General features: G+C 33.5%; 2 protein-coding genes across 2 annotated transcripts; both read right to left on the minus strand.

The window, feature by feature from the left end:
* Positions 1-5,797: 5,797 nt before the first annotated feature.
* On the minus strand, positions 5,798-11,290 carry LOC140873290 (replication protein A 32 kDa subunit A-like). Its single transcript, XM_073276377.1, has 10 exons — positions 11,081-11,290; positions 10,895-11,005; positions 10,404-10,501; positions 10,006-10,047; positions 9,840-9,917; positions 8,900-8,978; positions 8,703-8,780; positions 8,528-8,607; positions 6,165-6,233; positions 5,798-6,064 (listed from the first exon to the last, which is right to left on the minus strand). Exons 1-10 carry the CDS (start codon positions 11,171-11,173, stop codon positions 5,983-5,985), a joined length of 810 nt encoding a protein of 269 aa, XP_073132478.1. The 5' UTR covers positions 11,174-11,290; the 3' UTR covers positions 5,798-5,982.
* A 662-nt stretch (positions 11,291-11,952) lies between these two features.
* Positions 11,953-13,383, minus strand: LOC140873360 (uncharacterized). The gene is made up of 3 exons (XM_073276461.1): positions 12,916-13,383; positions 12,511-12,658; positions 11,953-12,377 (listed from the first exon to the last, which is right to left on the minus strand). Exons 1-3 carry the CDS (start codon positions 13,300-13,302, stop codon positions 12,148-12,150), a joined length of 765 nt encoding a protein of 254 aa, XP_073132562.1. The 5' UTR covers positions 13,303-13,383; the 3' UTR covers positions 11,953-12,147.
* Positions 13,384-13,459: the final 76 nt, after the last annotated feature.

The following is a 13,459-nucleotide window of genomic DNA, read 5'->3' on the forward strand; positions in this document are numbered from 1 at the left end:
GGCTTTTAGGCCCATTGGGCCAGATTAAGTTGTTATTGGGCCAAGTATGTGCTAATGGGCTTTAATTGATTTATTGGGCTTAGAAAGGTGTTAATGGGTTTAAGTATGTTAATGGGCCAGTCTCAATGTTAATGGACCAGAATTTAAGAAAATGGACTTGAGTGTTAGAGCCAGCAGTTCAGTACAACCCATGAGAAATTGCATGTGTCCTGAATATATATTTAATTATTTTTATGCATGTAAGTTATTTTTTTTATATTTATATGTTAGTATGAAATTAAATTAAATATATATGAAGGACACACATTTTATTTAAGTACATGCATTCATGAAATAATTTTTATGCATGATTTAATGTTTAAGGTTGAGCAAAAGAAAATATTTTATGTTGGAAGTTGAAGTAGTGTGACAATTTAAGGGGGACTCGTCCCCATATGTGAACTATTGAAGGGCAGTTTACTGCCAATTTAAGAGGTGATTCGTCACCGCCACGTACGTTGGTTTTCACGCTGATCAGTATTTAATGTATGATTTAAGGTTACACTATGGATACAACCATGCGATGTTAGAAAATACTTTGCTCAACAATGTTTATGTATTATTATGATATTCAAGTTTAATTTAAGTTTATGTTATGTTCATGATATTTTAAGCATGCTCATTCATGTATATGTTATGTATTAGTATTAAAGTGATTTAAATTATTTTAAACCCTTGTTATGTTAGCATGTTGGGCCTCTAGGCTCACTACACTGGTATGGTGCAGGTGAGTACGTAGAGGACATAGTACCCACCGGAGGCGAGGACATATGAGTGGACATGCAGTGATCCCCCGCGGCCGTCGTCTGAGTCTTTATGATTATGTTTTTATGGAATATTAAACATGTCGTTCTTTTTATTCATTTTCAGTGGTTGGTACTAGTACATATTTTTATTGAAATATTTTCAGTGCATGCAAACTTTTATTTAATTGTTTAGAACAACATTTTTATTTAATGCATGACTCATACATTTAATTTATTAAATGTTGCATTTTATTTGAGCTATTTTTAAATCTGTTTATTTTTGTGAATATATGTATGGGCATGTATGTACATCTATTTTAATTAGTATTTTAATAAAAAAAAAAATTCCGCATTTATTAGTATTAGATGTTTCACTATGGATCTCCAGGTTTACTCTTAACCATGAATATTCAATGATTGGTTTCCAACCTTATCCTCCTTACGCCCTGCTTGTTTAGTTATTAGCCATAAGGCTTATTTTGTTTCTGATTTTATGTTTCTTAGTTTCTGATAGTTTTCATACGTCTTGTATGAACCAGATTGTAAGAAACTTTTAGAAGAGAGAGATACTCAAACTTCACTTCCTTTTTTACAGCACAAAACATCTCCTTTTATAGGCGTGGAGAAACGCATACATAATTAAAAATAAAAGAAAAGAGGGGGACCACCCGACACTACATAATGGAAACAGCTCATTTTACATCTGAGTGGATGCCTTTAACATGTGGTGTGGTCCACGATTTCATTTGTTTTTACATTGTGTCACTCTCTGAATCACTGGTGCATTCGGACCATTTCTTTATTGGTTTGTCTTCTTTGACAGCTGGTTTGTCCTCTTTGACATCTGCTTCTTCTGTCTGAATGGGTTGGCAATGTCCACATTTGTAAGTAGATATCATTGTTCTTAGTCTTTGACATAACATTTGTTGGATTTCTCGGGTCATGTCAACTCTTGCTTCATAGATTGGAGCTTCGAATTGAGCTAACATGGCTTGTTCTTTCTTTTGGATTGTCTCCTTGTGTCCAGTGGTTAATAAAATTTTACTGGTTGCAAAATTTATTTTAATCTTTGAGTTTCTCGGGTCATGTCAACTCTTGCTTCATAGATTGGAGCTTCGAATTGAGCTAACATGGCTTGTTCTTTCTTTTGGATTATCTCCTTGTGTCCAGTGGTTAATAAAATTTTACTGGTTGCAAAATTTATTTTAATCTTTGAGTTTCCATCAATCTTTCCTGTTTTTGAGATCATATCAATCAATGTCTTTATTCTTATCTCAAGAAGTGTTGAGATATCCATTACTGGTTTCTCTTCATTTGATCCTTCGAATAAGAACTTGTCTTTTTGTTTTCGACATTGAATATATACCATTGGTTGATAGAATTTGTTATCATCCCAATCTGGAAAGGTTGAGTGAATACTCAATGTTAATACTAGATCGTCCTTAAAGACTGCTTTCTTGAACTGGATGATACTATTTCTCAACTGATATGAAAATAGTTCTATTTCTTGATTGTTGGGACTGACTTCCAATCCACTTAATAATCCATTTGAAAAGAATCTTGCGACTTCATGCGCTGGAGCACCTTGCAGTGTTCTTGCTCTTGATATGCTCTGTGTGTCACAAATTTGTAGCCAAGATTCTGCAGATGGTTTGGCTATTCTCATATAGTTTAGTGTTTCAAAGAATTCAGTCTTGAGTTTTTCTGAAAAATTTGCTTTTTCAAAAATTGGTTTTTGTGGTCGCAGATTGACCATCTTTCTTTCTTTCTTTTCAAGGGTACTTTTAAACGTCCTTTCTTCTTTTTTTATTTTTCTCGGTGCTGGCTGTGTCCACCGGTTCTTTTTTCTTTTCTTTTTCTTTGTCAGTGTTGGCTGTGACCACTGACTGTTTCTCTTTTATCTCCATTATTTTGTCAAATGGAGTTGCCATTTTGATTGGTGTTCTTGGTGAGGATGATGATGATGAAGTTATCATCTTTTCTTCTGTCCTTTGAATTTTTCTACTCAAATTCCTTTCTTTTAGTTGAAGAATTTGAATTTCTTCCTGCAATTCAATCAATTGTTCTTTTAATTGACTTAGTTGCTCCATCTTGATTATACTCTGCACAAGAAAACATATTTATATATATAATGGTTTGTAAAATAACTCTTTTCGTGAGTAATTCAGATAGTTTTATTATGCGTATCATTGCATTTATAAATTATTTTGCAAGAATTGAATCAATCTTAAATTGATTATTTTACTCAAAGAGTAATTTATGTTTCTGAATATAAATCTCATTTCATCAATTTATATTCCCCATGCTTTTTGAGGCATGTTCGGATGACTGAAAGTCATAAAATAATTCATGTTTCTGAATATAAATCTCATTTCATCAATTTATATTCTCCATGCTTTCCGAGGCATGTTCGGATGACTCACAGTCATTTTCTGGATCACTTAGGATCTACTTTATTATTCCGTTACTACGGATAGTATAGTTTGGATGAAGTTCTCTGGTTAATGCGTCGGGTAATGAATTATCCGTTCCTTTGACATGTTGGATCTCGAACTGATAATGGTTCAATTCCAATTGCCATCTAATTAGCCTTGCTGCATTTCTTCCTGCATTTCTTGATATTTTCCTTGTTTTGAAATATGTTAAATTCATATTATCTGTTCTTACTAAAAACGATTTAGAAATAAGATAAATTTCATAAGTTCTAATTGTGAATATTAAAGCTAATAATTCTTTTTCATTCGAATGATAATTTAATTGTGCACCTTGAAAAGTTCCTGATGTATAGTTGCATAATTCTTCATTATTTCTAGTAGCTGTTTTAGTAAGTTCTTCTAAATTTCTTTCTCCAGTATAAGCTTTTAAACATGCTCCCCAGTATTCATCTGAAGCGTCTGTTTTAATTATTATTATATCTTTATTTGAAGGAAAATATAATTCAGGAAGATTACTAATTATTTTCTTTTTAATAGTGTTTATGTAATTAGTATCTTCTTTCGACCATTTCCACTTATAGTCCTGTTTAAGTTTTACCTGAAGAGGTTTTCTGATTTCTGCAAGTTTCTTAATGTAATTTTCAGAATAAGTTAATAATCCTAAAAATCTTCTTAATTGATCTTTATCCTTGATTTCACTAGGAAAATCATGAATTTTTTTAAGTATATGCGGTTGTAAACAATGTTTTCCATCTTCTATTTGTAATCCTAAATAATTTATTTTTGTTTTGAATAATTGTGCTTTCTTTTCAGAAAATATAATTCCATCTTTATGACAAATATCTAAAACTGTCATGAGATCTTTATAATGTTGATCTAGTGTTTTTGAATAAATTAATATGTCATCTATATAAACGCAACAAAAATCTATATATGATTTAAAAGATTCATCCATATATCTTTGAAAGATATCTGGTGCTTGTTTAAGTTCGAAAGGTAATACAGTCCAGTGATACTGTCCTTTTGGACAACTGAATGCTGTAAGTAATTGTGTTTGTGGTTCTAGTTGAATTTGCCAGAATCCTGATTTACAATCTAAACTGGAAAAATGTTTCATTTCTCCTATATAAGATAGTAAATCATTCTTATTTGGGATATAATATCCATCCATAATTGTTGCTTTATTCATCTTTCGATAATCAATTACCATTCTTTTCTTATCAGTATCTTTCTTACTGACATAAAAGGCTGGTGAAGAGTGTGGACTTTTACTAGGGATGATTATCTTAAGTTTTAATAATTCTTGAACTTCTTTTTCAAATATTTTTACATCATCCATGCTACATCTTTTTGGTGCTTCACGGATTGTGATATTAGGGTCTTTGAGTTTTATTGAAGCAATGAATTGTTTTCTTTTCTTAATTTTGTCCTGAGGATTTTCAGAACATATATCATGAAATTTCCTCATGATTTCTTTTTCAGGATTAATCGTTAAAATATTTTCTATTTTTAGTTCTATTGGATTTGTATTTCGTTTATGAAAATTCTTTGTAAATCCTTCATTTCCTACGCGAAATGCTGTTCGTATTTTGGGAATGTAAATCATTGATGATCCTTTGTTTAAAGTTATGTGATCTTCAAATTGTGTAAATGGAAGATATTCTCTTAAAAAGTTATTTTCTATTATAATGTCCATTCCTGATTCTATTTGATATATAATGGGTATTACAAATTTTGTTTCTTCTATTTCTATTTTTAATTTTTCTGCTACTGTATTAAGCATGATTATTGATCCATCTCCTATTCGAACTTTTAATCCTTTATCATATTTCTTCCAATAATGATTTGGAAGTATCTGCTTGCTTCCTAAACACATACTTGCTCCTGTATCAACATAAGCATGTATATGATATGGTTTATGTTCTTTGATTTTAATTTGAATTTTTATATATATACTATTTGGATTAGTTTTGTTTTTATTATCCATTCTCTCTTTTTTTTTTTAAGAGATAAGGGTAAAATTGATATTTAAAAACAAAAGTTTCTCTCTCCAGGGATTGAAAGTAAGTTTTATTTATGTAGAGATTTATAAATAAGTTATAAAGTGTTTTAGGGAGTGATTGACAATTAACCCATATTTTAACCCAAAGGAATTGGATACAGAACGTTTTTAAGAAACATAATTTCACCTTGTGAAACCTTATTGACTTTATCTGTACATCAAAGTTGCATTTCAAAACACACAAGTTTCAAAATTAAAAGTGTGCCTAGTTGACATTCTCTGACCCAAACCCAAGGATCGCAGCCACCTTTAGATACAAGGAAAACTAATGTGGGAAGGGAAGAAAAACCCTAATACCAAAACAGTACTAGAACGTTCCAGATGCCATGCAACGGGGAAAAAACCATTGTTGCTGTAACTATTTCATATGATGACAAAACATGGCACATTTGAACTCTATGACTACTGAGAATAATCAGCAGAAACGACAATCTTGTTTGTTTGGTTCGGAGCAGGATTGAGATTTAAAACCTTATCCCAACAGATCAACAAAATAGAAGCATAATTATAATCAGATATATCTGGAAACCAGGCAGCAAGTACATAAGAAGCAAAATATCAAGCTAAAAACATTGTTGGGCCATATTACATTGTATGACTAGTTATGTGAATATCTTCCATTTGAAAAAAAAAACCATAGATATACTCAGGCAGGAGAAATCATTGACATTCGACGAAGGCCTCGTACCCTTTGGCAAATTTAACCGGCTGTGGACTTGTAGTGAAACTCGTCAATTGTAGAATAAACCAGCCCTTCTGATTCAAGAGATTCCATAATTTCTCTGTCAAGATCAAAACATTGGTTAATACTTAGCATGCAATCACTGGTTGCTTCTCATAAAATCTCTCCAAAACATGATAGATAGGAGAAAGTGGACATACATAATTTTTTCTGGGGAAACTTTAAGCTTTTGTGCTATTTCGTTCCGGTGAATGCCCTTTTCCTGTGCACTGAAAAATGGAAAAAATCCATATACTGTCAGTCAAGAGACAAAATTGTGATCGATAACCACAAAGAATAAGGACATATGCAGTCATAACTCATAAACCTCTGCAAGAAATTTATATAGTACATCAAAAGTTAAAAACTCTAACTTCTTTTAAAATATATCTCACATTGTCATAAACTTCTCTAATAACATTTTTTGAACTCATTATCAATCCACTTTTTTTATTTATATTTATCTTGATTTATAATTTTATTTCCTATATATAATATTAATTAACATTTTTGATTTAATATTTATAATCACATTAGTATTTTAAATTTTGTACATTTATTCATATGAAAATAATAATTCGATAAAAGTAAACTAAATTTATTGACAACATAATTGAAAAAATGGGTATAATATTAAGAGTTTGGACGAATTATAAAATATACTTTATAAAATAGAACATCAAATAATTAAGTGTTTCATAATCAATAAATTAATCTTTAAAATACTTCACTCTGAAATACCGATGCATCAGTGAAGTAATCACCAGCAAGACGAGCATGTCCGGCTTTACGATCTCGGTTCAGATACTTTCTTTTACGTGTTCCGCAAGAAATACTATGAGCTACCTAAATAGCATTAGTTGTTGAAGTATTAACAACATCATATTCTCATCCGTATCATCCATCAACTCTTCTTCAAAGAGTTCAATGATCCTATCGGTTGTGAGTGATTGGGGTCTTCGGACATTTTGGAGTAGGGAATGAAGCAAAAAACAAAGGTAGATATTATTGGAGAGAATGTGAAGCTTGTATTTAAAGATAAATAAAATATAAAATATATTATCAAAGAAAAAGTCATTATAAAAAATTTTAAGACGGGGCAGCGGGCATGTGCTGCTTGTTGCAGCTGCACTCCCCCCTCTTGAGAAATTTTTTTTTTAAAAAAAAATTAAAACCAATCCCATGATTTTGGGACATGTTTATATAAAAATGCATAAATCATAAACCCTCCCATATGAGAGTGTGTTATATAGAAGTGTCAAAATAAATCAGACTTGTCACGCTAACCCACTCAGCTATGAAAAGTAGACGGGTTGGGGTACTAATTTAGTGGTTCGTGTAAAGACAAATCTAAACGGAACACAGCTCATTTGGACCACGAATTGGGTTTTGACCTAATCTATAGAATCATAGAGCAGAGAAAATGTCAACCATCCCTGTCACATTCCATGATTACATTATAAGCATAACTGTATGCCACATCGAAAGAAACACTCCCGATGTATTTATACAAGGTGTTCGGACGAACATCTTGTCTGAAAACAAAAAAATTACTGATGAACTGCACATATTTAATTTCAAGTAAAAAGTTCATCTGAACATCTCTAACAAAAAATGCACAAGAGCTTTTCTCCGAGAATAGCATAGAATCACCCTTGTACAACTGGAACATTACATGCCTTTCGCTACCAAACAGGCCAGAAACTAGTTGAATTTTTGTTTTTGAAGCCCAAAACTGGTTGCATTACGGTGACAACTGACGTTATATATCTGTTCATGGAGTTGGCATTCTGTTTCACTAGGAACAGTAGATGAATCTAAAAGATTATTCAAAGATAAAATTTACAAGTTCACTAGGGTCATGCACATCCGAGGTTAGTTAAAAACCTGAGATATGGTTACAGAACTGAGTATTTTTAAGGATGTTCCTGAGTTTGAGGGGGGTTATACTTTATAGATGTATGATATGTTTTAGAGCTGATCCCCCAATGCTAATGCTGTGGTCAATCTGCAACCATCACTGATTTACTCAATCCTGAAACACTGGTTGTCGGGTTTATATAATAAAACCAGTTATATGTATAATATACATTTAAGTACGTCAGAGGTTGACGTCACATTCAAGGGATTGAGAGTCTCAGACCACTCGTAACACCTTCAACTATCCCGAAACCATGTTAGACAAGATCAAAGTCACTTTGCAAGTATACTTCAATATATTTATATGTTTTTCAGGCTCATAGTAGATGCCAACACAGACTAAACCAAAATGAAATTACAACTGGTTGCAACCAATTAAATGAAAACCTTGTATATATGCTCAACTTTTATCCACTTATTTAATTTAGATTTTCATGGAATTGCCTTAAACGAAAACCTTTTATATGCGCACGCTTTATCCACATAATAATTTAATTTTCAAGGAATTGCCTATTGCATGCACATTGACAAACAGAGGTACATGTACATATCAAGACATGCTAATATGAAATCTTGGCATGACAAGCAGTTATAGATGACTTACAGGGATAACGGTTGTTGCAGATAATCCAAAACCATCTTATCTATGCTCCCGAGGCCATCCAAGTTGTACTCGTGAGAGACCTAGATAATAAAGAATAAATAGAAGATGCAAGTATTAGGAATTTTTTTGCAAATTCAGGATACTCATAAGAAAACAAGTCAGGTTGTGAACTAACTTGAGTAGACGAGGAAGGATTGTTGGGTTTAGGAGTTCCAATAACCAAGGAAGATGAAGAGGGGACAGAAACACCATTCTGTACATTGGCACCAATATTATGAAACTAAATTGTTACTTTTTTAAATAGAAATAAGAAAACCAGAAACAAGCAGAAATTTCAATTTCTCCTGCGATCTCAATTGAACAGCACGTTACCTTTATTCTGGGACTGGAGCAGTGGGCATGTATACACTCAAGAAAATGTGTAGCTACCTCATTATAGTTGGTCACAGGCCTGAATGTTAAAGGAAGGACAAATTCAATATCCCATCATAAAATGTGATTGGAAAATGCTTTCTTGCAGTAAGGGGAGTACAAGGGGACAGGGTGTCATGGCAGCCAAAATTCACAAAGACATCAGAACAATTTGGCTAGGAACAGAACTGCAAAAAATGGCCAAAACACAATCTCGGCAATTGTACACCTGTAAATTACAACCTTCACAGAGAAATAAAGTCTGATCCTGATGTATGTATCCCATTCTCATTGTGCTCCAAAGATAATAGAAAAGTTAAGCATATTTCCTAGTGACTTTTTTCAAAAACATGTAGGGAAAATGTTTTGAAATAATGTGACAAAACAAAGCTTCAATCTGCTTCATGAATATGGCAACGTATTCATTAGTTTCTAAGATAACACAGATTAATTTCTTTTTCTCAATGAAGTTTGAGCAGTTGTTTGCTCAAAGAAACCAGCTACCTAAACAATGGGAGGAGCAAGTGGGCAAGGTATAATCAAGCTCAGAGCCTTCTTGATTCTAAGTTTTAATCTATTCTATTGTTGTCGGGGATTCTCATCATTCAACCACCAAAGATTAATTGCAAGCTTGGCTTCTAGTGTTTGGTGAGAATGTATATTAACATTGCAATAGCAAAATTCTTTTGGCACGCAAGCACAATATGCTGCACCACATATACACCATGGCTTTTAGTCGTAGATATGTGAATTTATTAATGGCATGACCAGAAACGCCAAGAGTTCATATTGGTGCATTTCAACTAGAAAACAAAGTCTTCATAATGAAATCGGAAATACACATAACCTTATCATAAGGAGAATTGCCCAATTCCTTCAGTCAATGCAAATAAAAATTTACCTGATTGCATATACCACCACCTGCCTTCTACCCTTGACACTCTTCAAATGTCCATGAACTCGAACATACGTTCCATCCCTGGTTTAGATCAAACAAGAAAGGATTCACAGTAAATCGGAGTATCAATAGCAAACAGAATAAAGATTTCGGAAGCTTGAAATGTTACGTTAATCCTTCCACTTCCTTGGTATCCTGAGAATCATTTATCCTGGGAATTACACAAGTATGTCAAAGTTAATCCACAGTCAAACAGACAGAAATATCTCATAAGCACAAGTAAGGAATAACATGACTGTGTTAGATCACTCGAGAACTCGGCAACCTATCAAGCATGAAACAACACAAAATGTGCACACCTAGTAAATGTATTTGGCATTCTATGCTGATGTCGGTTTCTACATATTTATACATGTTTACAAATTGACAAAATATCATAACCAAGAACACTTGAGGAGGCATACCCAGGAATCAAATTTAGAGGTCAAGGCGGGGGGATTCATGTGTTTTAGCAGAGAGAAACTTGCATTTTTTACGATTCCCCTCACCAATGGATCCAATACTTACCATCTATGGCAGCCAATACGGCCGGTGCCATCATCAATCGCAAAGGAGACATCAGTAACCCTTTCAGATTTGTCATATGTCATTCCAACCAATTTTACCTACAAAAGTTGAAAGAAAAATTGACAAATGGAACACAGTAGCCTTGTAGAAATATATATTTACATCTTCATCAGTGAAGATGAAGTAAGGAAAAAAATCATTGAACTGAACAAAAAAAAATATTTCTAACGCTGATTTCTGATGGAGTTTACATAGTCCAAAAAAAAAAGTTACTGAACGGTGGTGCCCAAAACCCAATTACCCCTAAATACTACATACATACAGGTTATCCTTGTACTTGAAAAAACACTTTCCATGAGATTAAATAAAACTATTTTTTGCGAATTCAAGGTTTTCCACGTTTTTCGTATAAGCAGATTTGTCACATTAATTGTGTATCTGAGTAAATTGATTGATTAATTTGGCAGACGCTAAAAGAAGCTTGAACTCACATTGTAGACATCAACGCCGTCGATGAGGTAACCAGATTTGTCATCCGCTGAGGGGGTCGCTTCAATCAGTTGCTTCACAGTAGCGGGATACATAGGTTGATTATCACGACTCTGCTCAGCAGATCAAAACGATTGTAAAAAATTAAACTACAATTCGATTTTTTGTGTGATGTTTAGGGCAATTACCTTGGCTGAAGTGGGGGATGGATCAGACGTTTGAGAAGAGATGAATCCGCCGTTGATGGCTGATGCATCGTTTTGGCTGCTCTCGAACATCATTCTGTGGCTTCCTGCGGTGGCGCGTGTGAAATTGTGGGATATTGTGCAAGTTTTCGTTATGGATGTATTGAATGTGAAGGGTCTTCCGCGCCTTTTTCAATGTTTTCCCGCCATTTTCATTGCTTAGATAGATTTTTTTTTTTAATATTAACATCTTTTTTTTTATATCTTATAAATTGAAAAAAGTTTATGGTGCTTAACACTTTACTCCACATGAATTCGACTTTTGCAAGCACGAATTTTTGCGACCAAGTTTTTCTTTTCTGGTCAGTTTATTCAAATAATTAAAGTTTATAAATAAATAATTTTGACAATCTCTTCCCTGACTCAAAAGAATAATAGTAACTAGTTACGGAGCATACACTTTGCGTATATAATATAATGCATTATATTAAAATTTGTGCTCCGAAAATACATGTGTGTAAGAAGTTAGATTTTCAATTGAAAAGAAAATGGGAAAAACTGATGCAAAGTGAAAATTTGGCTGCAATAAAAGGGCAAAACTGGAAGAAAATTTTGGTGTCATCACACCATACCAAAAACAGTTTTTATAATGATCTCAAATATTATAATATAGAATAGAAAATAATCTTGTCACGGTTAGCTTTAGGTATATGCAAAATTCTTTTTGGGAATTTAAAATTTCATGTTATCAATTTCGTTGACATCTTAATAATTTGGAGAAAAAAATTGAGAAAATATAATTTTGGGATTGTCAACTTTGTTTTTTGAATATGAACTCTCAAGTCTCAAATTGTATGGGTGTAACTGAAGCCGTGAAGGGTTGTCATAAAAAAAATTTATTTGAGCAAAATGTTTGCTACCAGATGTAATGTAACTCCACCAAATAAACAGAATTGCTTGCCTATTCTTATAAATTGCGTGTTGCCTTTTGATCTATATATACTGTGTTCACTACCTTTTTTCCCACCATCTTGTCCTATTGAAAACACAAGTACTTAGAAATGAAACGATTATGTATACTCCAAATCCATTATATGTTGCTCAGATGCCTCAAGGACCGGAATCTTTATCATGGGCGGTTCGACCTGCATTCCGCGATACTTCTCAGGAGAGTAAACAATGTAAGCATTCCATTTTCTGTCGAGTTCAAGATAGTAGAGACGCTCTCCGGCTGCATACGCCCCCAACAGTTGGTATGATCTCTCAGATTGATCCATTGTTTCGCAAAATTCGTCTGTGCCTGCAAAAAGGCTTTCTACTATGAGTACTCCTATGTTTTTTTTTTTTTACATTCATAAAATGTAAAAAAAAATAATGGATTCAGCAAGGGTGCTAATGATTATAGGGTGAAAATAAAAGTTGAGAAGAAATACATGCAGCCTTCTCTAACTGAGTCTGGTAAATGAATTCCAAGACTGCTGAAATCTCTTTCTCAAATTGGTGAAATGGTCCGCTATCAAAGTTCATTTTCCGCAACTTGCATAACCCTTCTCCAAGCTCCATCATTGCCCCTTTGTGGTTCTGTCCAAGAAAGGCACGTCTCAAAACAGATTAACACTTTCTATAGCTAGCCTATGATCGTTAAAATCGTAACAAACTAGATAAGTTACTCTGTTCTTTATAGCCAAGGGTTCGAGTCCACTTACTAATTAAGACATGTTCGCAAATGCTTAAAAATTTTGATTATGGAGTATTTGCAAACACTAGTACTAAAGAAAAAGCCGAGAAGTGTTTTCCAAAAGCGTTCCAAAACACTGCTTAATAATGAAAGACGTGACCTGGTTGAAGAGGTGATGAAAGCCAACTGCACATTGTAGAATGCCATGAACAAGAGTTCGCGTGGGCTCTTGGGAATTGTTCCACAAGTCTTCCAGAACATCGTGGCATTTGTAGTAATCCCTCTTGTTGAATAGCGAAACCGCATCATCGAAACTGCGTATTTCCTCCTCACCGTCGTCTTCTTCTTGAATGAATCCACCCCGAGTGGTGATTCGATACGAATTTACATAAAATTTCAAAAAGTTTTGGGAATGAGTTATTGGGGAGTGGGTGAATGACGGGTAACAACAAGGGAAGGTATTGGAGTTTGCGTTGAGAATTGGTGTCCATTTGATTGGTGATAAATGAGGAGTTGTTTTTAAGATAGAATTTGGTAGAGTGGCCATTGAGAATGGCTATTTGCTGTGGCAAGAAGAAATGTATGTGCACACAAGGGTTCCCTAAATTTTGCTTTTGTTCTTGTGGTTCAGGCTTCATTTTCCGAACAAAATATCTTGTCCCATCTGATACAAGTAAACTATTCACTCGAGAATCTGTGTTAGA

Source organism: Henckelia pumila, unplaced genomic scaffold (assembly GCF_033568475.1).
Source record: "Henckelia pumila isolate YLH828 unplaced genomic scaffold, ASM3356847v2 CTG_525:::fragment_3, whole genome shotgun sequence".
Taxonomy (NCBI): domain Eukaryota; kingdom Viridiplantae; phylum Streptophyta; class Magnoliopsida; order Lamiales; family Gesneriaceae; genus Henckelia; species Henckelia pumila.